At 43.3% G+C, this 27,122-nt stretch overlaps 1 protein-coding gene across 1 annotated transcript in view; it reads right to left on the reverse strand.

The window, feature by feature from the left end:
* Window positions 1–535: 535 nt before the first annotated feature.
* The window catches only part of RMDN2 (regulator of microtubule dynamics 2), a 110,801-nt gene continuing 84,214 nt past the window's right edge, over window positions 536–27,122 (reverse strand). The window contains exons 8-11 of the mRNA XM_075862766.1: window positions 15,629–15,727; window positions 12,728–12,781; window positions 11,203–11,283; window positions 536–814 (exon numbers count right to left, since the gene is read on the reverse strand). Coding sequence (XP_075718881.1) covers window positions 761–814; window positions 11,203–11,283; window positions 12,728–12,781; window positions 15,629–15,727 — 288 coding nt within the window. The 3' untranslated portion in view covers window positions 536–760. The remainder of the gene's footprint in view (window positions 815–11,202; window positions 11,284–12,727; window positions 12,782–15,628; window positions 15,728–27,122) is intronic.

Raw genomic sequence — 27,122 nt, forward strand, 5'->3', positions numbered from 1 at the left:
AGAGAGAAGGGGCAGCCCTTTCCGTAATAAAAGTAAAAGACATTCATACTTACCCGGCCGTTGTCTTGGTGACGCGTCCCTCTCTTGACATCCAGTCCGACCTCCCTGGATGACGCGGCAGTCCATGTGACCGCTGCAGCCAGTGATTGGCTGCAGCGGTCACATGGGCTGTAACGTCATCCCAGGAGGCCGGACTGGAGGAAGAAGCAGGGAGTTCTCGGTAAGTATGAACGCTTTTTTTTTTTTTTTACAGCTTTATCTATATTGTGATCGGCAGTCACTGTCCAGGGTGCTGAAACAGTTACTGCCGATCGTTTAACTCTTTCAGCACCCTGGACAGTGACTATTTACTGACGTCGCCTAGCAACGCTCCCGTAATTACGGGTGCACAAACGTAGTCACCCGTAATTACGGGAGCCCCATAGACTTCTATGGGCTGCCCGTGCCGTTATTACGGCCTGAAATAGGACATGTTCTATGTTTTTCAACGGCACGGGCACCTTCCCGTAAGCATACGGGGAGGTACCCGTGGCCAATAGAAGTCTATGGGCCCGCAATTACGGGCCGTAATTACGGGAGTTTTTACGGTCGTGTGCATGGGGCCTTAGTTTGTGAAACAGGTCAGGGTAGTCGGTTAGCCATAATCGAAAAGTATACATTAATTTTGGGTAATATGATAAAAACAAAAATCATTATCTGCATGATATATCACAGGTTGTTTTATCCAAAGTGATAAAAAGTTATTCGGAATATGTTCTTCTCACTGCCTCAGGGACATGGTCAAGGCTTCCAAATCTTTATGGGCATCAATATCCTAAAATGAACAAATCAGAGGTAATAAAAGTGTTAATATTCTAAACAACTTGAAAATCTGATGAATATTAACCGGTTAAGGACTAGGCTGTTTTACAGCTAAATGACCAGAGCAAATTTCACAATTTTGCTATGCGCTTCTTTACATGACTATAACTCAGCAGGTGAATAAAGTTCATCTTTGAATTTTACACTCTTTTTAAAGGACAGATAGGGCTTTGTTTTAGTGGCATTTGTCAGTATATATCATTTTTTTTTTTTTCACTAAAGTGGGCAAAATTGGAAAAAAATGCAAGAATTTAACAATTGCGTCGGTTTATGCTAGCATTTTTCACACACGGTATGAACCACGGCCAAAATTAATCTCCTTTCACATTCTTCCACTTCTCCCGTGCATGGGGATACCAAATATGTGAGCCTTATTCACTGTGCGGGCATGTGCCAGGGCTTGGCATAAAAGGAGGCTTTTTGGCCTTTTCGGTCCAGGAATTCTGCATTTGATTTTATAGCCGCATACTGTTTTCTGGGGGGCCTAATGCTGCTGAAACATTAGAAACACCCCATAAATGACTTCATTCACACAAGTAGACCCCACAAGGTTTCCTTCAAGGGGTTTATCATATTTTTAGCAAGTCCAGTTATCTTCTGAAAGTTTCTTGAATAAGATGGAACAAAATAAAATCAGCGCTTTTTTAGCAAATGCGTCAGTTTAGGCTAGTATTTTTCACACACGGTATAGACCACGGACAAAATTCATCTCCTTTCACGTTCTTCCACTTCTCCCGTGCATGGGGATACCAAATATGTGTGCCTTATTCACTGTGCGGGCATGTGCCAGGGCTTGGCATAAAAGGAGGCTTTTTGGTCCAGGAATTTTGCATTTGATTTTATAGCAGCATACTGTTTTCTGGGGGGTGTAATGCTGCTGAAACATTAGAATCACCCCATAAATGACTTCATTCACACAAGTAGACCCCACAAGGTTTCCTTCAAGGGGTTTATCATATTTTTAGACAGTCCAGTTTTCTTCTGAAAGTTTCTTGAATAAGATGGAACAAAATAAAATTACCTTTTTTTTTTAACAATTGCGCCAGTTTATGCTAGCTTTTTCACACACAAAATGGACCACGGACAAAATTCATCGCATTTCACATTCTTCCACTTCTCCCGTGCATGGGGATACCAAATATGTGTGCTTTATTCACGGGCATGTGCCAGGGCTTGGCATAAAAGGAGGCTTTTTGGCCTTTTCGGTCCAGGAATTCTGCACTTGACTTTATAGCCGCATACTGTTTTCTGGGGGGCCTAATGCTGCTGAAACATTAGAATCACCCCATAAACGACTTCATTCACACAAGTAGACCCCACAAGGTTTCCTTCAAGGGGTTTATCATATTTTTAGACAGTCCAGTTTTCTTCTGAAAGTTTCTTGAATAAGATGGATCAAAATAAAATTAGCAATTTTTTAGCAAATGCGTCAGTTTATACCAGCATTTTTCACACACGGTATAGACCACGGACAAAATTAATCTCCGTTCACATTCTGCCACTTCTCCCGTGCACGGGGATACCAAATATGTGGCCTTATTTATCACATAGAGATGTAGGAGGGCGGAGGATAGAAGAAGATTATTTCACAAATCGCTTTTTTTCAAAGCTGGTTTTACAAAACTCAACAGAGTTTCTATAACACTTCCAAAATATCTGCTCTTGAAGCAGAAATCCCAAAATATTCATCTAGGGGTATAATGGGAATTTATTTTTTGGGGTTTTCTAAAATAAGAAATTTCAGGTTAATGCAAATGGAGCTCTCCAGCAGATGAACTTTAGAAAACATCAAACATGACATCCACCCCCCACCCATTCCCTCCCTCACCCTTGGAGTAAAATCAGGGGAAAAATAAAAACGTAATGTAGGGCAAATATATTTTCAACAAATTAACTAAAATCTAATAATTCAGAACAGTGTGGTATTTTTTAAAACATGGCTCAATGCACAGGCCTGGTTGCGAGGGACATGAGGGACAGAAATATCGGGAATCTTTGCGGTGCCCATCTTTTCTGCAGACGCGGCACTTTTTCTGGGGGTTGCTTCTGGTTGCTGTTGGGGGAATCCGACTGACGAAGTGTCTTTCAGTCAGTCGCGTGACATCCTCAGACTGGGGGCATTCTCGGGTGTCCTGAACATCAAAAATGAGGCCTTCAATAATTTTCTCCTGGAAATCCAGGTATGTGTCTCTGCCTCTGTTTTTTTTATAGAGCACAAATGAGTTGTGGATTGCCACCTGTAACAAATAAATGGCCACTTTTTTGTACCAGGTTTTAGTTTTGCGTTTTACTAAATAGGGCTGTAAAACCTGGTCGCTTAAATCCACCCCCCCCCATGTACTTGTTATATTCGGACACGCTCACTGGTTTGTGCTTGTCCGATGTTGCCCCTCTTTCCCTCACTGCCACTGTTCCTGCGGTATGAATCGTGCTTAGCACATACACATCTTTGCGATCCCTGAACTTGACCGCCAGCAATTCCTCAGATGCATAAGCACAGGAGTCCCCCTTTACCATGCGCTTCCCCACTAATTGCTGTGGAAAACCAATTCTGTTTTTGCGCATGGTACCACATGCCCCAGTCCTTGCAGCATGCAAATGCCTAAACAGGGGCACACTGGAATAAAAATTATCACAGTACAGGTGGTACCCCTTGTGAAGCAGAGGCTGCATTATCTCCCACACAATCTTACTGCTGGTGGAAAGATCAGGGGGGCATCCAGGAACATTTATTGTGCGGTCCCGCCCTTCATAAATCCTGAAGGCGGTGGTATATCCTGACCCGCTTTCACACAATTTGTAGAGCTTAACGCCATATCTTGCCCTTTTGGAAGGTAGATATTGGCGAAAGCTAAGTCTGCCATGGAAGTTGAGGAGGGATTCGTCCACACTTACATTCTGCTCAGGGGTGTAGAGTTGCAGAAATAAATTATTCAGGGAATTTATTAGCGGTCTTATTTTGAACAACCGATCCCGGTTTGCATCGGTACTTGGGGGGGCCTGTGCGTTGTCATTGAAGTGGAGGAACCTCATTATTGTCTCATAACGAGACCTGGGCATTACTGCAGAATATACTGGGGTGGCTTGGGCGGGTCTTGTTGACCAGTAAGACCTAATGGAGGGCTTTTTGACAATACCCATATTTAGGGTGAGCCCCAAAAATTTTTTTAATTCCTGCAAATTGGTGGGCGTCCAATCTCTGGCATGGGTGGATGAAGGTTTCTGCCTTATATATTGCGTGGCATATAAATTTGTTTCGTGGACAATCTGATTTAGGATGTCGTCCGTTATAAATAAATGGAAGTAATCCATTTGGACAAAATTTGTATTGTCCACGGTTATGCCAGGAGTGGCCGTAAATCCGTGGATTCTAGGCCCAAAAGATGGGGCAGGTGCCCATACAAGAGCCTGGACTGGAGGGACCAGGCTGTCCCGTGCTACAGCGCTACTTGGCCCTGCGCTTTCATGTTCTGCAGTTTCGACTGCATCAGGGACAACGTCCCCTGAAGATGAACCTGAAGTGACGCTGTCATCGTCACTACCTAAAACAGGTTCCATCTCGGACGCCATCTCTGATGCGGTCTCCGACTCAGACCACAGCATGGCGTATGCCTCCTCGGCGCTAAACAACTTCCTCGCCATAACGTAACTAACACTAACACTAACTAAACAAATTTTTTTTTTTTATAAAACACACAAACTAACTGCTATATATATCAACACTACCGCTAACAAAAAAATAAACCGCTATTGCTATATATATTATATATATGTGGATATATATATAATTATATACTCCCTACCTGCCTATTCTAATAGAATAAAAGATAGAAAGGTAGATATATAGAAAAAAAGATAGATGGATAGATAGATAGAAATCTATCTATACAGAGAATGTTTTAGTGTAACTGTATTTTTTTTCACTGTATTCTTCTGGCAGCAATTCTCCCGAGTCTCTTCTTCTCCTCAAACTGAAACAATGTTTGAGGAGAAGAAAAGAGGCAGGAGATTTACTGCCAGAAAAGTCAAAATAAAACAAATGTGGTCGCTGTGGTTTTCACAGCGACCACATGATCAGGGACCATCAGATTGGTCCCTGATACTCTGCCCAGTGCCCAGAGCTGTTGGTAGCTGTTGCAGAAATGCATGTGATCGCTGTGATTGGTTGTCACAGCGATCACATGTTCAGGGGCCAAAAGATTGACCCCTGACATTCTGCCCAGTGCCCATGGCTGTTAGCAACAGCCAGGGCATAGAGCTGTGTGCACGCGATCGCGCGTGCACAGTCTCTGAAGTGCGGCCGTATATATACTATACGCCGGACTTTAGAGACCCTGGCCGCTGGCCGTATATTTACGGCCAGCGGTCGGGAACCTGTTAAACTATACTCATATACACAAAATGTTACGAGTCTAATTGAACTATATTTAAATCAACTGCACATCCAAAATTCTAAAGAGTAGGCTTATAATTGGTGACCTTATACTTCTAAATTAGGGAGTTTTATATACTCTAATTCTCTAATATGCTTCACAATTCCCTAATATATGCGTAGAGTAACACAGGTTGTAGACCACTGCCCTAAAGTACGATTGACCCCGGCAGCTTAAGGCCCTGTTCACAAGGAGTTTTTTCCACGGTAAAAAAGGCCGAAATGGACACCCATTGATTTCAATGGGAGGTGGAGGTTTTTTTTTTTTTTTACCGCGAGCAAAATAAATGCTTGCGGCGAAAAAGAAGCTACATGCCCTATCTTGAGGCATTTTCCACCTAAAAAACCCCATTGAACTCAATGGGAGACGGAAATAAACGCGTTTTTTTCCCACCAGTTTTTCGGCAAAAAACGCACGCAGAATTTGTCTCTTGAAGAAATACGAAAAAAACGCTTTCAAAAACGCGTCACATAACACGTGTGGTGCAAAACCGTTTTAAAAAAGAACCTGTTTATTTTTCCAGACAGAATTATCTGCCTGCAAAAAACTCAGTGTGAACAGGGCCTTACTCTTAGGTCCTGTTATGCTGTGTTGGGAGATCACTACACACAGCTATCAGCATTGACAAATCACTTTTTACATAGATATGTGGAACAAAAAATAAAATAGAAAAAAAAAATAAACCATGCACATACACAGACCTTTTTAGGAAACAAACTTAACCCCTTCCAGCTCATACCATGTAAATTAATGGGCTAATGGACTGGGCCATGTGCCAGAAGTTCATTAATTTATGTGCTGTGTTTTATGGCACCCTGCGCACCTGCATGCACCTTCGGCACTAATTACCCCTGTTCACCAATTTTAGTCTGTTCTAACCCGGCCCGATCTTCTTTGCGCCTTTACTAAAAAAAAAAATCTGCACTTGGATATCATTTATCAACATATGCTGCGTCTAAAGCTAATGGATGGAGATACATTTAAAACTAAAATAGTTTTTTTTATTCTCTGTGCTATAGCAACGTCATAAGTTACACAATGTACACATATTTGACATCTCTATGTGCGGGAGAATTAGTGGATTCATTTTTGGGATAAAGTAATTGAACAAATTAACTTAAAACATAGTATGAAATAATTAGCAAAAACAGTATTTTTTTTTTCTGTTTCTGACCATTTTTCCATAAAAAAAACGAAAAAATGTATAGATATCAGCTCCAATTTTAAATAATTTGAAAATTCCATGTGTCCCGGAAAAATAGAAACAAAAAATGTTGGGGTAGACTAAGAAACCAAAGAAAAATTCACCTTTAGACTACAGCATTCCAAAAGGTAAAACTTTGCTCTGGGCAACAAGAGCCAAAACAACCCTGGTCATAAAAGGGTTAAATATATTACTGCAAATTACAGTTTAATGCTGAATTATTCATAAGGTCAGTCAATAAGTAGTAATACAATCTTTGGTAGAAATTAAATCCTACAAACGAATATTGTAGTCGCTAATGCCCACTAAAAATAGCCAGTGCATAGAACTTAACTTTTATTGTTAGGCTATGTTGACATCTACTTCAGATGCTTAGTTCGGAGCTTCCGTCAAATTTGATGGGAAAAATTACGCTACCTTGTAGCGCTATTTTTCCCATCAACACGACAGACACCTCGGCGGGACCCCATCGGAAGTCAATTGAGTCCGTCGTGTGCCTCTGGTATCCTTAGTGCGATAGATCCGGCACAACATCATGGCTTCCGTAATGGCAACATCATGGTCTTAGTCGCCTTAAAATGCCTTAAATAAGTTGAAAATATAAACATTATATGTAAAGGAACAGAGTGAATTGTGCTGTCAATTATTGTAGCAAGTAATTCTTGCTGCATTCTTGCTATAGGAATTTTTCCCACTCACACTTATAGCCACCTCTAGTTCACCCCTCATTTCTCCTGGAATGGTAATGCTTAACCCCTTAACGCTCAGTGACGTACTATTCCGTCATGCAAACCATCCTGTTCGCGCTCCATGAATAGTACGTCACAAGAGTAACGGCCATTTCGGCCGTCTTCCCGGCACATGCAGGAGCTGTGACAGCTGCTGTCTCGTACAGCAGTTGCCGCAGTGTCCCCGCTGATTAACCCCTTAAAAGACGCGTTCAATAGCGATCGTGGCTTTTTAGGGGTTAAGCTACCACAGTCGGCCTGCTACACGATAGCGGCCGGTGATGGTGGCTATGGCAACCGGACACCTAACAATGGCGTCCGGCTATGCCATCTACGGAAGCCTAGTGGGTCCTGACAAAGTCAGGACCCACTATGCTTGCGGTCAGTGAGTAGCTGACAGCTCCAATACACTGCACTCCGCATGTAGTGCAGTGTATTAGAATTGCGATCAGGGCCTCCTGCCCTCAAGTCCCCTTGTGGGACAAAGTAAAAAAAAAGTTGTGGAAAAATAAGAAAATAAAAGTAATAAAAGTAAAAATCCCCCTTTTTCCCTTATCAGTCCTCCCTATAAAAATATATAAACAAACAAACCATACATAATTGGTATTGCCGCGTCCGTAATGGCCTGAACTACACAATTATGTTGTTATTTATCCCGCGTGGTGAACGCCATAAAAGAAAATAATAAACTATACCAAAATCACAATTGTTTGGTCACTTCACCTCCCAAAAAATGGAATAAAAAGAGATCAAAATGTCGCATATGCCTAAAAATGGTACTGATCGAAACTACAGTTCGTTACGCAAAAAACAAGTCCTCGCACGGCTGTCTTGATGGAAAAATAATAAAGTTCTGGCTCTTAGAATATGGTAACACAAAAAGTAAATTATTTTTTACAAAAAGGATTTTATTGTGCAAATGCCATAAAACATAAAAAAACGATAAACATCTGGTATCGCCGTAATCGTATCGCCCCGCAGAATAAAGTGAATATGTCATTTATAGCGCACGGTGAACACTGTAAAAAAAATAGAATAAAAAAACAATAGTAGAATTGCTGTTTTTTAGTCACCACGCCACCTAAAAATAGAATAAAAACTGAACAAAAAGTCGCATGCACCCCAAGAAAACTACAATGGATTCCTCAAGGGGTCTAGTTTCCAAAATAGGGTCACTTTTGGGTGGTTTCCACTGTTTTGGCACCACAAGACCTCTTCAAACCGGACATGGCGCCTAATAAAAAGGAGGCCTCAATATCCTCTAGGTGCTCCTTTGCTTCTGAGGCCGGTGCTTCAGTCCATTACCGCACTAAGGCCACATGTGGGATATTTCTCAAAACTGCAGAATCTGGGCAATAAATATGGAGTTGCGTTTTCACAGGTAAAACCTTCTGTGTTACAAAAAAAAAAAATGGTATAAAAAGGATTTTCTGACAAAAAAAAAAAAAAATTCAAATGTAAATTTCACCTCTACTTTGCTCTAAATTTCTGTGAAACACCTAAAGGGTTAACAACCATAAATTCATTCCTTGAGGGGTGTAGTTTCCAAAATGGGGTAACTTTTGGGGGAATCCTACTGTTTTGGCACCTCAACACCTCTTCAAACCTGGCATGCTGCCTAAAATATATTCTAAGAAAAAAAGAGGCCTCAAAATGCACTAGGTGCTGCTTTGCTTCTGGGGCTTGTGTTTTAGTCCACGAGCACGCTAGGTCCACATGTGGGATATTTCTAAAAACTGCAGAATCTGCAAGAAAAATTAAATTTGCAAATTTCACCTCTACTTTGCTTTAATTCCTGTGAAATGCCTAAAGGGTTAAATAACTTTCTAAATGCTGTTTTGAATACTTTGAGGGGTCTAGTTTTTAAAATGGGGTGTTTTATGGGGGTTTCTAATACATAGGCCCCTCAAAGCAACTTTGGAACTGAACAGGTACCTTAAAAATAAGGCTTTTGAAATTTTCTTAAAAATATGAGAAATTGCTGTTTATGTTCTAAGCCTTGTAACGTCCAAGAAAAATAAAAGAATGTTCAAAAAACGATGCCAATCTAAAGTAGACATATGGGAAATGTGAACTAGTCACTATTTTGGGTGGTATAACCATCTGTTTTACAAGCAGATGCATTTAAATTCAGAAAAATTAAATTTTTTCTACATTTTCTCTAAATTTTGCAATTTTTCAGCAATAAACACTGAATATATCGACCAAATTCTACCACTAACATAAAGCCCAATGTCTCACGAGAAAAATATCTCAGAATTACTTGGATAGGTTTAAGCATTCCGACGTTATTACCACATAAAGTGAAATGTCAGATTTAAAAAAAATGGGCTCTGAGCCTTAAAGAGGCTCTGTCACCAGATTAAAAATGCCCCATCTCCTACATCATTTTATCGGCGCTGGAATGTAGTTAACAGCAGTGTTTTTTATTTTGAAAAACTATCTTTTTTCAGCAAGTTATGACCTTTACTACATTTATGCAAATTAGTTTCTTAATGCCCAAGTGGGCGTTTTTTAACTTTTAACCAAGTGGGCGTATTACAAAGAAGTGTATGACGCTGACCAATCAGCATCATACACTTCTCTCCATTACACCGAAGCTTGTTTCACTGAAAAGCTGTTTTTTTATGCATCAGGCACATATCTGGTATCCCCTTAACCATAACTAACCATACATAACAGTGAACCCATTAGTAATAGTGAAAAAAAAAAAAATGCGGCTTTTTTTTTTTCCTGTATTTCCCTCATAGTCAAATTTAATATAAATTAAATGCTTATGTATATCAGAAAACGTGCCTAAAAAAAACCTAAAGATTGTATTGCAAAAAAACAAAACCTCATACAGGTAAGTCTATGTAAAAGTAAAAAGTTATGGCTGTTGGAATGTGCAAAAAACGAAGTGTGAACCCAGCCTAACCTTGACTTTTAACGCATTAAATAAACCATGGCTAGGACCCCCACCAATCCAAACTTCTGACATGTCATGCAATTGATAACATGACGACATGAACAGCACAGGAAGCAAACCGTCAGTCACATGGGGCCGTGTCGGCGCGTCATCAATATTAGAAAAGCTACAGGACTTCCGAGAACAATTCACCGGGATTGAACTGCACGATTTAGTACCGAATTGTAAATTAAGTACATTAGTAAGTGACTTCTTGTTACATAAAAATATTAATGCAATGCAATTTTTGGTCCCCCGAATAACCCCTTTACTTTTTAGTTCACTAAATTCACGTTCAGTCAGTGATCTGCAAAGCCAATTATTCTATTTCCTACAGTTGTGCCATTATTTTATTTTTCTCAAGTGCCTTTTACCTCTTTTATGTTCTATAGAAATTAGCGTCAAGGCTTCAATTCATAACTTTAGAAGATTTTTTTCAAACAAATCTCCACTGAAAGACCCCGACCATGAGGTTTCTGTCGGGGTGACGGTATTTTTGGCAGCGTGAATAGCGCTGCAGACTATGCTTTTCTTGCCGTCATAAATACCGGGACGCCTGACAGAAATATCATAATGCATATGAAAATGTAGCCTAACACAGGTACAGGCCAGCCAAGTTAATGTACACTCAAACTTGGAAAACTGGAATTTTTCAATGAATCTAGTTTTTTGCACAGCAGCATTGTTATGCGGAAACTTGAATGAGCTTTCTTCACACTGTTGCCACAGTTATCTGCACACATTTCTAAAAAGGTTTTTAAATAAAATGATATTATGTTATAGCCATATGGTTTCACTTCACTGCCCCAGACCATAATTCCATAGTAATATGTCTTACACTACACTACTCTTAGCGATGCAGGGCAATACATAGTTCTTGATATAGAACAGAATTGTATTGTTATTTATTTTCTAAGTTAGTTCATCCAAAGGATCAGACCAAAAAACTAAATGATCTCTGAGAATTAATGGAACGATTTATCCAGCAGTCAATGAACTGTGTTAACACTTATTACGGACGGCCCTTACCTCTTTAGTAACTGATGGTACAGCTGACGCTTCATCACAGTATTTCAAAGCAAGAGCTTTCTGCCCTAGGTCCTTGCAGCACTGGGATAAAATACAACAAACAACAATAAAGAAAACACGGCAAAGCTATACAAACCGCTGAGAGTAAAGTACAAAACACTTAGGGCTCATGCACATGGCAAAACCGCATGCATGGACCCTATACAGCAGCACACAAAGTCCTTACAGGTCTGTATTATAGATTAGTGCTGCTGTATTGTGCCAGCGCAATGCTTCTAGAAGATCATGCGTATTGCGACGCGGCATGCCAAGACTTTAATGACAGAGTCTTAAAAGCACCTTTACATATTTGCACAGATTTCTGTTCAATTTCTATCCAAAAAGACCAATATAAATCTAAATTGATGTGTAAATGGCCACTTGATCTTATTGAAGTCTGTCTTATCTACAAGATCTGACGTGCTTAAAGAGGCTCTGTCACCAGATTTTGCAACCCCTATCTGCTATTGCAGCAGATAGGCGCTGCAATGTAGATTACAGTAACGTTTTTATTTTTAAAAAACGAGCATTTTTGGCCAAGTTATGACCATTTTTGTATTTATGCAAATGAGGCTTGCAAAAGTACAACTGGGCGTGTTTACAGTAAAAGTACAACTGGGCGTGTATTATGTGTGTACATCGGGGCGTTTTTACTTCTTTTACTAGCTGGGCGTTGTGTATAGAAGTATCATCCACTTCTCTTCAGAACACCCAGCTTCTGGCAGTGCAGACACACAGCGTGTTCTCGAGAGATCACGCTGTGACGTCACTCACTTCCTGCCCCAGGTCCTGCATCGTGTCGGCCACATCGGCACCAGAGGCTACAGTTGATTCTGCAGCAGCATCAGCGTTTGCAGGTAAGTAGCTACATCAACTTACCTGCAAACGCCGATGCTGCTGCAGAATCAACTGTAGCCTCTGGTGCCGATGTGTCCTCGCTCGTCCGACACGATGCAGGACCTGTGAGTGACGACACAGCGTGATCTCTCGAGAACACGCTGTGTCTGCACTGCCAGAAGCTGGGCATTCTGAAGAGAAGTGGATGATACTTCTATACACAACGCCCAGCTAGTAAAAGAAGTAAACACGCCCAGATGTAACACACATAATACACGCCCAGTTGGACTTTTACTTTAAACACGCCCAGTTGGACTTTAGCAAGCCTCATTTGCATAAATACAAAAATGGTCATAACTTGGCCAAAAATGCTAGTTTTTTAAAAATAAAAACGTTACTGTAATCTACATTGCAGCGCCGATCTGCTGCAATAGCAGATAGGGGGTTGCAAAATCTGGTGACAGAGCCTCTTTAAAAATCTTTGTCTGTCAATCATCCTTGTTACAATGATTGTAGTGTGTAAAAAACGCTTCAAAGATAGCATCAATAGATGAGTAGGATGGGAATTGGTTCTATCCCAACAACAAAATATCTGTGTGTGTAAATAGCAAACTCAGACCAATCTTCTAGATATCGAAAATGTTCTTACCTTTGCCAGAAACACATAGTTATATTTGGAATAGCCAGGATGCATTTCTTCAGCCTTTAATATAATGAAAAACATTTTAATACGCATCAATAAATAGAAAAGAAAAGAAAGAATACAATAGAAATATTTGCCAGCATTACCACACTGAACTGTACAGATTTTTAGAAAAGAAAAAAGGAGAGAATTACAAATAAATACTCTTTCAATTAGGTTCTTGTGCTTATTGTTTTCCAGGACATTACACGGATGACCTAGTCTTAAGGTGGCCATACACAATAAATAGCGGTCATCTGAACGCTGGTTATTTCTGCCAACTTCGCCGTTAACACCCTAGGACGAGGCAGACCCATCTGGTAGCAGCATGTCCTCCCTTGGAAACAAAGAATTGGGCATATTGAAATCCAACACACAGTTCCTTTTTCCCCCCACATCTGCCGTCATGGGAGAATTGGGTGGTCCCTATACACATTAGATTGGCAGGGTTCAGCAGAGATTTCTCTAATGTGGATGGAAGCCTTTAGGATAGGCCAACAAAGTGTGATCAGTGAGGATCTGATCCGCGGGACTTCCAATGATCAGCAAGGAAAAAGGCTGCTGTTCTCCCCAGAGCATTCCTTCCTTGCAGTCCCCAACACAGCGCCACTTTATCCCTGCGGCTGTATTGCTTATTGCAACTAGGCGTCATTTACTTGAATGTTGCTGAGCTTCAGATTCAGACTAAGCTAAATGGACATGGGCAGCGCTGTAAACCATCAGGTTCAAAAATAAAAGTCCCTAAACAGAGAAAAATGCTTAAGTACTCTGTAGGGTTCCTTCATTGTGAGTGGACCAAGATCACAGACACCAAAGTGATATTCTCACACATATCTATGACATATTAGAAGATGCCTCTTAAAGCTACCCTAAGATACAAAGATGCTACCCCATACAATAAGTATTACCATCATTTTTTTTTTTTCAATAGAACGCTCATAGGGAGAGGGGCATACAGAAACATATATTCCCTTAAATATGAACGATTTTCCTTTGGAAAACTGTATCATGGGAAATATTGTGCCTTTGCATTGCTTCATATTAACTTTACTAACACAATAGTAAATGGCGCTGATCTTCATTGGTTGGAACCGATTATTTATTGTCAATGGCGTCAAGGCATAGGTAGGTTTCTTATCTTTAAATAGCCAATTACAAGTTGAACAATCCGTATGGTCAGTTTGGGGCTAAACTAGTGGATCTTTATGGACTTTTTTATTCTTCCACATGGTATTGATTTGTTCACTTTTTATGTATCTGGATAACAATGGTATTATGCTCTTTGGAAAGCAAGTGAAATTAAGGGAATATTGTGACTCTTTGGGGAAATGGAGAGCAAAATGTCATGACTATGAGGAGCTGTGATATTTGCAATTAGAACATGTGATTTCAGTCTTTTTAAAAAGGGAAGATGTTTATTGGTACAGTACATTGTTTAGTAATCATAATGATGTCTTACAAAAGACTCCCTGGAAATGTCAGAGAGATCCATATGACTACATACTTCTGCTTAAAGTCAATATATGCAATTTTCAACTGACAAAAGGTCATATGCATAATACAACTTGTACATATGTAAATTTTCTAGGGAAGAGTCAATATGAAGACATAGGTTTTATTCTAATAACCTTTAAAAGGCTCACCAAGTAATATATGTACAAACTATTGTAATGGAAAGACAAGACAACAAAAAACAATAATTGTGCCTGATAATTCTAATAAGTATATAGCACTGTTTAATGTAAACAAACATCTAGAGAGTAAGTTTAGAAGACTTTAACCCCTTCCCAACTGCCCACCGTCTTTGGACGGCAGACGCTTAGTCTACAGCGACGTCTTTTGGTGTCGCTGTAGTTGAGGCTGATGAGCACTCGTGTGAGCGCTCATCCTCTAAGCAGGAGCTGTAACTAACAGTTCCTGATCTTAGAGCAGCCTCCTGAACACAGCTGGGGTCGGAAAACATTCCGGTCCGTGACTGCAGCATGATCAAAGGGAATTCCCCTCTTTGATCGCATCACCGGGTCTCCGGTGATGCGATCAAAGACTGGGGAATCCCTCTGCAGTCAGCCCTGGGGACCTACAAAGGACCCCAGGGCTGTCTGTTCCGTTTGCGTGCTGTTCGGGCACACTGTGCTGCCCGATCAGCAGCCTGTGTCATAGTGACACAGTGTAATGTATTAGCGTACAGGAGTATGCTAATACATTACAAGTAAAAAAGAAAGTTATAAATAAAAAGTTATCCCTTAATGGGATTGAAAAAAAAAAAAAAAAGTCACAAAAAAGTCATTATTTTGCATAAAATATATTTTATTGCCCCCGCATTACATAAAAACTAAAAACCTACACATATTAGGTATCTACACGACCGTAATAACCGGAATAATTAATTTAATGGGTTATTTAGCGCGAAACGTGAATGGGATAAAAAATAAACAAGAAAAACAATGCCGAGAAACGCTTTTTCCTATATTTACATCGTAAAAAAAATTATTTTTACCCCCAAACTGTGGGGGAACAAATTACTATTTCTCTCGCATAAAACAAGGCCTCATACAGCCATGTCAATGAAAAAATAAAAAAGTTATGGCTGCTGAAAGGCAGAGAGCAAAAACAGAAAAAATGAGCTGGTCATTAAGGACTTTTCAGGCCCGGTCATTAAGGGGTTAAATAGCAGTACTTGTAGTGGTAAACTTTAGGGAATTGTTTGTGTCAGACTTTTCACAAAGTTTTCTCAATATCCTGTTCTCATGTCACAGACACAAAATAAAGGGTTACACCTTAATCTAATATTATGCGGTCATTCATTTGCAGTAAAATATCACGTGGACAGATGTGATCAGCTTATTTTTGAGGAAACTAAATATTTACCTTAAGAAAATTCTGCAAGGCCTCTTGGACTGTCGCACTGGGAGGATTTCCAAAAAGAGTAGCAGCAACCTTTCTCTCAATCCAGGACAACTGAGAAACCTGGAGGAGAGATAAAGAACTTTTAGGTTACCCTGATGGTGTTCAAGAAAGACGGTTTCTGTAGACAGTCTTAGGACTTTTACCTATGAACAGAGAATAGAGCATTTTTAGAAGTCAATGGTTTACAACCGTTCTAGTATTTAGTAATTCATTTATTATCAATATGTATATCTGTTTATAGATTACAGAACTAAATGACACTTTGTACTTAATAACATTTATTTATCCAAGGCAATATATATCTGGCAGAGCTTTTGACTGACTTGACAAGAACAAAAAAAACAAAACAAAAAAACAAGGTTGTTCATTCTCTATTCTGAAACCTCCATGACTTTGTGTTGTACACTGCAAGAACTAAAGAACGCTTTAGGAAAAAATCAACCTCTGCGCTGTGAATGAGTCACTAATGGCCCATCGATCTAGCGGTTAGGATCTTATAAATTCTCAGGATTGCACCTAAATAACGATCTAACATTAAGCCATTAACTGCATTGAAACAAAAGCTCACCAGCAGTTTTATTTAGTCAGATGACTAAAAATTTGCCATTAAAAGCCTGCTACCTAGTTGTACAGTATAACTGTATGATACAGTGGCTTTATGGGTTCTAGCTTCCCAGTACAAGTGGTTAGCACGGTTGATCTTCAGCAATGGACTCCTGGATTCAAATCCATCCGAGGGTAACATTTTCATAGAGATTGTATGGCCTCCCCAGGTTTCCTCCCGTATGGATAGGTTTTCTGAGATTGGAAAATTAGATTGTGAGCCCCCTTGGGGATAGGGGCTGATGTGAATAGCGACAATCTCTGTAGAGTGCTGCGGAATAGGTCAGCGCTATATAAGCAACATAAATAAAAGCACTTCGTGATTAACACCACATACAAGTTAACGGACTGCTGCAAAATGTATGTCCTAGAGTAATAAAACTACTAGGATCGTTACCGTCAAGGACCCTGGCAAATTCTTTCATCAGACCCTCCAAGTATACCTATTTGGGAGGTACAGTACCTATCTTAACTCGGCCTTTTGGCGAAGATCAAGTGTAGTACCTGATCGAGCGGAGGTTAGTAATCATCCCCGCCGGTCCTAGAGCCGCCATCATTGGGGGATGACAGAACGCCGAGGTGAGGGAAGGGAAACTCAACAGTCATTGCTCTGGTTTGGTTTAAATGTACCATTTGCAGGTTACAAGGCAACCGCCGGATAGAGGTCAGGAGGTCTGGTAGCTTGGAAGCCCGAGTTGCTAAGTGCCCCAAGGCTGGTGACCCTGGGATGCTCTAACTCACTGGGGGTGGGATCCCACTGAGTGAAGGCACATTTGCACGCAGTTGCCTTCCACGCTATTTGAGCACACACCTTTACTCTCCCGGCCTTCTGGCTGGGAGATGAGGAATTTTTTATACCTGGCAGATGTCCAGCGCACAATCACTTTTTTAATTTTGTTTTTCACTGTGTGTTCGTCACATCTGTCATACGATTTTTAGGATGCAGCACCCTTTTGGGACCCTCCTAAGGTCTAGGGGGAAATGTGTGGCCTTCTGGTTCCATTTCCCCTGCAACCCGGCCTCCCTTTTTTTGGAGGGGCGGTGCGAACTTGATGCAGGCTCCTAGGTGGACACTGGGGTGGCAGCCCTGGTAGAAGCCTTGGAGTGTGTTTGGGTCTCCCTAAATTTCGGCGAGGGGGGGGGGGAAATCACCGGTCCTCGATACTTTGGGCTTACGGTTCGGGGGACCAGGAATGGTTATGTGGGGCCTCGCTCCTTTAGGGGTAAGGCTGCGATAGACCGCATCCTTGTGCACTTTTTGTGTGGCACTCCTGCACTTTTTATGCACCTGGGTGATAGAAAGCACGACTAATAAAAACCTACCTTGACTCCTCTGTACCTCTTCAAATCATGTGAGTACTGTGACTTGCTCTCTTACAGGGGGCACTCAAAAAGGGGCATGTGAAAAATCAGCATATGTGTAAGTGGTAGGGGGAAGGAATACCCATTTTTTGTTTCAGTGTTGAAAGGTATGTGTTCATCCCACATATTATGTTTCACTCCATATTTTATACATATTGAATTTACGATCCACACCACTTATAGCACACATACATCTTGATTTTTTGAATGTGTTTTTGCACAAAAGACAATCAAACTTAACTTCACCTTAAAATGAACTCCTCAACATTGAAATTGCAACACCGGGAAGGAAAAGTTTTGGAATTGTGGAAATCACAGGCTCGATAGACCTGTTACGCAAATGAAAAAAATGGAAACAAAAATATTCCAAACATTATTCAGTATCGAGTAGGAGCGCCATACGCAGAAATACACGCACTTACACGCCTTGGAATGCTATCAATGAAGTTAATAAGATTTGTCCTAGGAATTTTATACCACGCTGAATGCACTTGGGCATGCAAATCATCATGATTGGCTGCTGGCAACTCCCTTTGCAAATGACGATCAATGACGTCCCAGATGTGCTCGATGGGAGACAAGTCTGGAGACACTGCAGGCTATGGTAGCACGTTTAGGTCATACACGCTGCTCACAGTAGCACAAGCAACATGCGGCCTGGCGTCCTGATGAAAAATGGCTTCTGGGACACTTTGGAGAAATGGCCAGACCACTGGTTCCATTACCAGATCAATGGAACGCCAAGCTATTAGTGTACCTGAAATGAAAACTAGAGGGATCCGGCTACCGTACAATATGCCACCCCACACCATAGTTCCAGGAGTAGGACCGGTGGGACGTTCCCTTACGAAGACCTCTTCATGGCGTTGCTCATGTGGTCTCCAGACCAATCTCCGGCTATCATTGCAGCCGAGACAAAAGCGGAACATATCTCTGAAGAGGATAGACCTCCATTCACACCTCCATTGCCGTCTTGCTGTGCACCATGATAGCCTTTGAGAGCGGTGACATGTGATCAATGGAACACCTGTGACTGTACGGTACGTCTGGCTTATAGCCCAATGTCGTGCAAACACCTTCTGATGGTTTGTGTCAACACTGGTTGCCACCCTAGGCTTGGGATGTGACATCCAATTCAACTTGCAGTACAGAATGGATCACTACACTTCATTCTTGCAATATGCAATCAGACGACTTGTCTGCGCACCTCCTGCTGTAATTTCCGTTGTTGTTCTCCCAACCTCCGGGACAAGCAATGTTGAACAGTGCTGACATCTCTGTCTACGCGCGTAGTGTTCTGCCGGAGTGATAAATCAAGGTCTCTCAGCTCAAGGATTCTGTTCCTCTCAGTTTGCAATAAGTGGCGATAACTGGCACGTCGATGAACAGGAGGCATCGCACAATCATCCCATATAACATGAGCCAATTTTTTAGGTTTCAAGTGGCTAAAAAAACTTTGCTTTCAATCTGGCTGTTATGCCCCCCACATGCCACAGATTGGAGCTAGGTGCTTGAAAATGTAATAATTTTCAGATCTTAGCAACACCTGCTACTTCCTCGATTTGCATAACCTTACGTCTTCAACTTTTTGGTGCTGCAATTTCAATGTTGAGGAGTGCAGTTTAACTATTTACTCTCAAAATGTGAATGATATAGGAAACAGAAGACAAAAAAAAAAAAAGAAAGAAAAACAGAGATAGAACACAAGGAAATTGTAAAGGATCTGCCAGGCACAGCTTCGGGGTTAACTTCCAGAGGTAATCAGTCTTCACCTGAGTCTATCTCTCGGAGACTGACTCCAGCTTCCACCACTCAGGCTGGCAGGCTTAGGAGTGGGAAAGCCTATCGCAGCCTGGCCAGACTCAGCTAGCTCCCGCCCTCTGTCTATTTATACCTGCCTTTCCTGTTCCTCCTTGCTTGTGATTCTTTCCGTGTGGTTTCCTGGCCCAGCTACAGCTCCTAACAATTTGATCCTGCTCCATTCTGACCCTGGCTTTCTGACGTCTCTTCTGCTCTGCGTTTTGTACCTCGTGCTCTCCTGGTTTGACTTGGCTCGTTCACCACTCTGTTGCTCACGGTGTTGCCGTGGGCAACTGCCCCTTTCCCTTTGCTTTATATTCCCTTGTATGTTTGTCTTGTGCACTTACTGAGCGTAGGGACCGCCGCCCAGTTGTACCCCGTCGCCTAGGGCGGGTCGTTGCAAGTAGGCAGGGACAGAGTGGCGGGTAGATTAGGGCTCACTTGTCAGTTTCCCTACCCCTATCATTACAGAAATGGAGATCTAGGTGGTGCAATACCCAACAATCGTTTCTAGCCTACTAATACTGGTTTTATAAATTTTTGGGTTTAGCAGGATGTAAAAACAGGTATGTGCAAATAGGCGGTGTGAGGCAGGAGAGAAAGAGAAAAATTAGAAATGTCATCATTAAGAAAAATATATGTTTCCATCACATGCCTTTACAGAGGTCATATCACTATGAGAACCCGTTTTTCAAATGAAGCTGGCTCGGCGAAGTGATGATATCGCTGGGAAAGTTGTGGCTGACCACCGAAAATGTGGCGTGCCTAAAAGAGGGGGGGGGGGGCATAGCAAAGATTAAAATGGGCCCCATACAAGTGTTAGGTTTTGTAACCCAAGAGAGTAGGGTCCGGTTTTTGTTCCCCCCCCCCCCCCATATCCTTCAATGACTCTTGGGCCAATTCCCTACTTACATGCTTTCTAACATTACATTTAATCTGTAGAGGAAAGTCCTGTACACTTGTCGCCCAGTAGGAAATCAATGGGACCAATCAGGGCCCCACATCATTATGCGCATGCTCTTCATGAATGTACTACCATGTAATACAAGGCTTGGCCGAGTTTGCTAGAGTGGGAGTAGCTCTTTATTAGAAGTTCTGTCTGGTTAATAGAGGGGGTCCTGTGCAGGGAACTGCCCTTTATGATATCCATATTGCTTTTCATGGCATATCAAATAGGATGGTCTTCGTGAGAAAATCACTTTAAAAATATCCCTAGTTGTCCTATATTTGCAACTCCATGTTGGCAACACAAAGACTTTCAAATGTCCAATCGACGGTGCAGATTTTGCTGCTTTTTTTTTTGGGAGATAGTGAGATATCCTTTGAAAAACGCAGAAATTCAGTCCATTTTCCTCAGAAGGAATGGACAAGCTGCGGAACGAAAAAATCCTGCAACGCAGGTGAATTTTGGGATGGAAATTTTCCGCAGTGTGTGGATGAGATTTGTTAAATCTCACCCACTTTGCTGCTACTGTATTCCGCTGCATATTTTCCGTCCGCAATTCTGGATGGAAAATACGCAGCAATTCCGTTATGTGTGTACATGCCCTTATGGGAATTCTAAGTGTTACGATTCAAAATAATTCTTCATAAGAAAGGGATCATCACACTGGGGAGTTGTACGAGTTATAAGAAATAAAGGTTCCAATTTCCATTTCAGTAAATAACTACTTGGGTAAAGCTCAACAAACTAATGTGTTTCAGTAAAAAAACTAGAATCTGGTTACACTAAATAATTAATAGCTTGGGGTTCCCACATTTAAATAGAACATTCTATGGATAAAACACAAATTTTCTGTCACATCTGTACAAATAAACTATAACACTTATATATTTTAACCTAATGTAAACATTATAAATCAAGCGCCTTCATTGAAGTGTGCTTCATTAACCCCTTAGGCCTCATGCACACGAACGTAAAAACGTCCGTAATCACGGGCCCATAGACTTCTATTGGCCACGGGTACCTCCCTTACGGGAAGGTGCCCGTGCTGTTGAAAAATATAGAACATGTCCTATTTCAGGCCATAATAACGGCACGGGCAGGCCCATAGAGGTCTATGGTGCTCCCGTAATTATGGATGGCTACGTGTGTGCACCCGTAATTACGGGAGCGTTGCTAGGCGACGTCTGGGGATAGTCACTGTCCAGGGTGCTGAAAGAGTTAACTGATCGGCCGTAACTCTTTCAGCACCCGGGACAGTGACTACCGCTGGAGTTAATAGTATTAAAAGTTAACTTACCTGCTTCTTACTCCAGTCCGGCCTCCCTGGATGACGTTTCATCCCATGTGACCGCTGCAGCCAATCACAGGCTGCAGCGGTCACATGGACTGCCGCGTCATCCAGGGAGGACGGACTGGATGTCAAAAGAGGGACGCGTCATCAAGACAACGGTATGTATGAACTTCTTTTACTTTCAATCGCTGCGGAAACTCTGCTCGAAAGGGCTGCCCCTTCTCTCTTTCCAGCACTGATATAGGGAAGGGTCTGCCGATTAGTGCAGAGAAAACAGGTCCGTAAATACGGGTGGAATACTGGTGACACCGGACCCGTACTTACAGGCACGGATCCGTAAATACTGGTGGAATAAGAGTCGAATACGTGTGACAAAGGACCCGTATTTACGCCAGTAATTACGGGAGGAAAAAAATAAGTTTGTGTGCATGAGGCCTTAAAGAGACTCTGTCACCACATTATAAGTGCCCTATCTCCTACATAAGGAGATCGGCGCTATAATGTAGGTGACAGCAGTGCTTTTTATTTAATAAAACGATCTGTTTTCACCACTTTATTAGCAATTTTAGATTTATGCTAATGAGTTGCTTAATGCCCAAGTGGGCATGTTTTTACTTTAGACCAAGTGGGCGTTGTACAGAGAAGTGTATGACGCTGACCAATCAGCGTCATGCACTCCTCTCCATTCATTTAGACAGCGAATAGGGATCCTGCTAGATCCTTATGTGCTGTCTTATACTAACACATTAACAATACTGAAGTGTTTAGACCGTGAATAGACATTCCACGGGATGTCTATTCACAATCTCTGCACTTCGTTACTGTTTCTATGGTAGTTACAGCAGAGGAGGCGTAATCTCGTTGTAACCTGTCATTTACTGCGTAATCTCGCGAGATTACGCTTCCTCTGCTGTAACTACCACAGACAGAGTAATGAAGTGCACAGATTGTGAATAGACATCCCGTGGAATGTCTATTCACTGTCTAAACACTTCAGTATTGTTAATGTGTTAGTATAAGACAGCACATAAGGATCTAGCAGGAACCCTATGCGCTGAGTAAATGAATGGAGAGGAGTGCATGACGCTGATTGGTCCGCGTCATACACTCCTCTGTACAACGCCCACTTGGTCTAAAGTAAAAACACGCCCAGTTGGGCATTAAGCAACTCATTAGCATAAATCTAAAATCGCTAATAAAGTGGTGAAAACAGATCGTTTTTTAAAATGAAAAGCACTGCTGTCACCGACATTATAGCGCCGATCTCCTTATATAGGAGATAGGGCACTTATAATGTGGTGACAGAGTCTCTTTAAGGATGCAGCCTAGTTCGGGACTTAAGGGCGCAATGATTATTTTGATCGTTTCATCTCCACATTCCAAAAGCCATACAGTTTTAACTTTTTGGTCGGCTTGTTTTTTTGGGGCATGGGTTGAATTTTTTTTTACACCTTTTGTTTGAAGGTTTTTAATGGGGGCGTGGATTAGGCATGGCGGTGTGAAGACGTGTTTTGCTGCAGCTCCGGACTCACCGCACAGAAAATCGACCGACAGGGCATACTTACCGGTTCCCACCGCAGGATGACGAAGGGAAGAAGCCAAAAACAACCCGGTCTCAGCTGGCTCTTCTACCATCGGCAGATACCTCCGTTCCACGATGGACAGGACTCCGCCGCGATCTTCCTCCACTCCTCTTGCAGGCCGCACCCAGACCCCGCCGCAGCGTGGCTACTCGCCGCCACCTCCTTGCTCAGGTCAGATTCAGGCCGGCTGCTGCTCCCGGATCCTAGGGGCGGACATGGCATCTTTAGAGGGAGGTCAGTGGGATGCAGGCGGCCGAGGGTCGGTCACACCGGCCAGATTAGAGGACTTTCCCCCAATACAGCCTCAGACAGTATCAGGACAGGGGGCGAATCTAGTGGCACCGCCGGGCAGGGCGACAGACGCCATTTCTCCCTGCCACCCCACGGCAGTTTTCCATACAGGATGGTCCGCTGAGTCAGAGCACGCCTGCCATTTTCAGGGGATCACTTGCCCCGTCAGGGAGACCCATTGCCCGGTTTGCCTCCGGGGCCCCCGCTATCCATGGAACGGACCTTGGCGTAACTATGGGAAATGGTGAAGGAGTTGCCCACCAAATCGGATCTGGATCAACGCCTCCCTCGGTTGGAGGAGAAACAAGACAGGGCCATTGGCGTGGTCTCACAGGAGGTGCGGGCCCTGACCGCAAGGGTGGAAACCCTGGAGCGCCAAAACTCCATATCCACTGTGGATATCTCGGTTCTCTCACAGTCTCTGGCCACCCAAGCCTCGCAATTACGGGACATTTCTCTCCATTTAGATGATGTTGAAAACAGGGGGAGACGCAATAACCTGAAGTTGAGGGGTGTACCGGAATCAGTACCCCCGGATGGCCTCTACGACGCTGTGTCACATATCTTTAACAACCTCCTGGATCGCCCACGAGACATGGCCATCGAGATGGACAGAGTTCATAGGCTGGTCAGAGATGGTAACCGTCCCAGAGACGTCATATGTCGGGTACACTTCTATAAGCAGAAGGAGGAGATTGCATGGAGAGCGTGGGAGAAGGGAGCCGTTACTTTTCAGGGCTCCGAGATCACCATCCTGCCGGATGTATCCCAATTGACTCTCTCCATGCGCAGAATTGTCCGTCCATTGCTAGAAGCAACCAAGTCTGCAGGAGCTACATACAGATGGGGCCACCCCTTCCACATCATCCTTCGCCGACAAGGGCAATCGTTCGCGGTCAGGTCCCCGGACGACCTGGAGGAGGCCTTCCGATTTTTGGACATCTCACCGGTGCGGCTACCGGATTGGACTGAACCCTCGGCACCGTTTTCTATTAGAGGTGGTCCCTACCCTGATTTTGTGCCTCATCATGCACCTCGCCCTGGAGTCGAGATGTCTGATCCACGGCTTTCGGGGCGGCGATCACCACGAAGAGATGGTGGAGCTGGACCAGTCGAACCACGGCCTCAGAGGCGCTGATCCCCGCGGAGAGATTGATCTTCTACGCTCATGTGGGACGTTATTTGCACTTAACCCCTCTTTTCTCCACAGGGTTCCCCGTTAGCCGTGACTGCAGTCCTTGCTGGTGTGGCCCTAGGGGTCTCCTGTACCAGCTACAGACCGGGGAGTTCTCTATAGTATGGATCGGTTCAAAAGCTTAGTTTAACGGGGGAGGGCAGGTTTAAGTACTAGTTAATCCGATGGGTCCGAAGTTGTGTCACTTTCAATTTGTGCCTTTAGTTGTTTACTGTATTTGCGTGACATTGTCTTCTACGCCACGGTCTTTCTTCGTTCCCCATTAGGGTCGCTGTGTCGTGGTCGGAGTGATTTCCTCTGAGGACGACATAGCCCACGTTGAGTAGTGGAGGGAATTTGTACTCCGATTTTAGTGGGATAGTGTTGCCTCTTAGCTCTTATACTTTGGTTATCTGTGCAGGAGCCTTTCTCCTTCCTGTCTTTTTGCCCCTTCCCTCCTCTGTCCATCATTCTGTCCACTATGACTGACCTTACCATTGTCTCCCTAAATGCACAGGGTCTGAACATGCAGGAAAAGAGGTCCTCCATTCTCCGTCTCCTGTGGAAAAGGAAGGCACACGTGGCGTTCCTGCAGGAGACCCACTTTCGGGCCGACTGCATACCAAAGCTTACGGACTCTCATTATACGGAAGGATATCATAGTGCGTCTCCTTATTCCAAGACTAAGGGCGTCTCCATCCCGATTTCTCGCTCTCTTCCCTGGGAGCATGTGGAGACTCGCACAGATGGGGCGGGACGATACCTCTTCGTGAAGGGTAAGCTGGATAACACTTTGTACACACTGGCCTCATATTATCTCCCTAGCACGGGTCAGGTTGCCTTCTTGGAGAAAGTCCTTGTGGCTCTGGATGACTTTCTGGAAGGCACTCTCATACTAGGGGGAGATTTGAATGACACTTTAGACCCCACATTAGATTCCTCCCGAGGGCATTCCTCTCTGCCTAGGTCGGCACAACGCCGCATTCGCCGGCTGCTACATGAGCATCAACTTGTTGACACGTGGAGGCTTATGCATCCCTCGGCCAAAGACTACACGTTTTTTTCGGCACCCCATAACTCATACTTTAGACTGGACTACTTCTTTCTACGCCATCCCCACCTCTCCAACCTCACGTCCGCCTCCATAGACGACATCACCTTCTCGGACCATGCCCTTATTACGCTTACTCTAGCCCGCCAAACGGCCAGTCCGCGTCCCTGGCAGTGGCGACTGAATGAATCGCTCTTACAGGATCCGGCAGTAGTATCGGACATTCGCAGGGAACTAGGGGAGTACTTTGACACGAATGTCTCGCAGGGAGTTGACCCTTTTTGTATCTGGGAAGCCCATAAATGTGTAGTGCGTGGTTCCTTTATACGTATCGGTGCTAAACTTAAGAAGGAGCGGGCGGCACACCTCCGGGACTTATTGACCCGGATACATCAGCTGGAACAGTCCCATAAGGTGTCTCAAAATCGGGTTGTGGGGGTAGAGTTGGGGCAACTGAGAGCAGGTACGTTTGCTCTGTCTTTCTAAGGCTCGGGCTGCCATAGTTAAGTGTAGGAGGCACTTCTATGAATTTAGTAACAAACCAGGTAGGACTCTGGCGCGGGCACTTAGGAAAACACGTTCAAGTACCTATGTCCCACACATTCTCGGCTCCCATAGTGGACACCTACAGCTTCCGCAGGATATCACAGAGGCCTTCCGTGCCTACTACAACTCGTTATACAATCTCCCTCAAGCCCCTTCTTCCCCGGGTGGCGGCAGTCACTTGGGAAAGATTGAGCAGTACCTCCAGTCCTCGGGGATGAAATGCATCCCCTCGGAGGCGATTGAAGCCTTAGAGGCTCCCATTTCCTTGGACGAATTGTCGTGGGCACTGAAGGATTCACCAGTGGGGAAGGCCCCGGGCCCGGACGGCCTGCCGTTACAATATTTTAAGACCTGTTCAGACGTGCAGAGGGGTAATACCAAAGGAGGGTAAAGACCCCTCCATGTGTCAGAATTATCGCCCTATTTCCCTGTTGAATGTCGATCTTAAACTCTTTGCTAAGATTCTGTGCCAAAGGCGGTCCCCGCTACTTCACAATGTGATACACAATGATTAGGTGGGCTTTATGCCCTCACGGGAAGCACGGGATAATACCACACGAGCAATTAACCTGATGTACCAAGCGGCCGCTTCTGCACTTCCCACTTGCTTCCTGTCGACGGATGCGGAAAAGGCTTTCGACAGAGTCAATTGGGAATTTATGCTGGCTACCTTGCGCCACATAGGGCTGGAGACACATATGATGAGCTGGATTTCGGGTCTTTATTCCTCCCCATCAGCTCAGGTTAAGGGACACCTCTCCTCTGCGCTCGCAATCTCTAATGGAACGAGGCAAGGCTGTCCCTTGTC

This window comes from Rhinoderma darwinii, chromosome 4 (genome assembly GCF_050947455.1).
Source record: "Rhinoderma darwinii isolate aRhiDar2 chromosome 4, aRhiDar2.hap1, whole genome shotgun sequence".
Classification (NCBI taxonomy): Eukaryota; Metazoa; Chordata; class Amphibia; order Anura; family Rhinodermatidae; genus Rhinoderma; species Rhinoderma darwinii.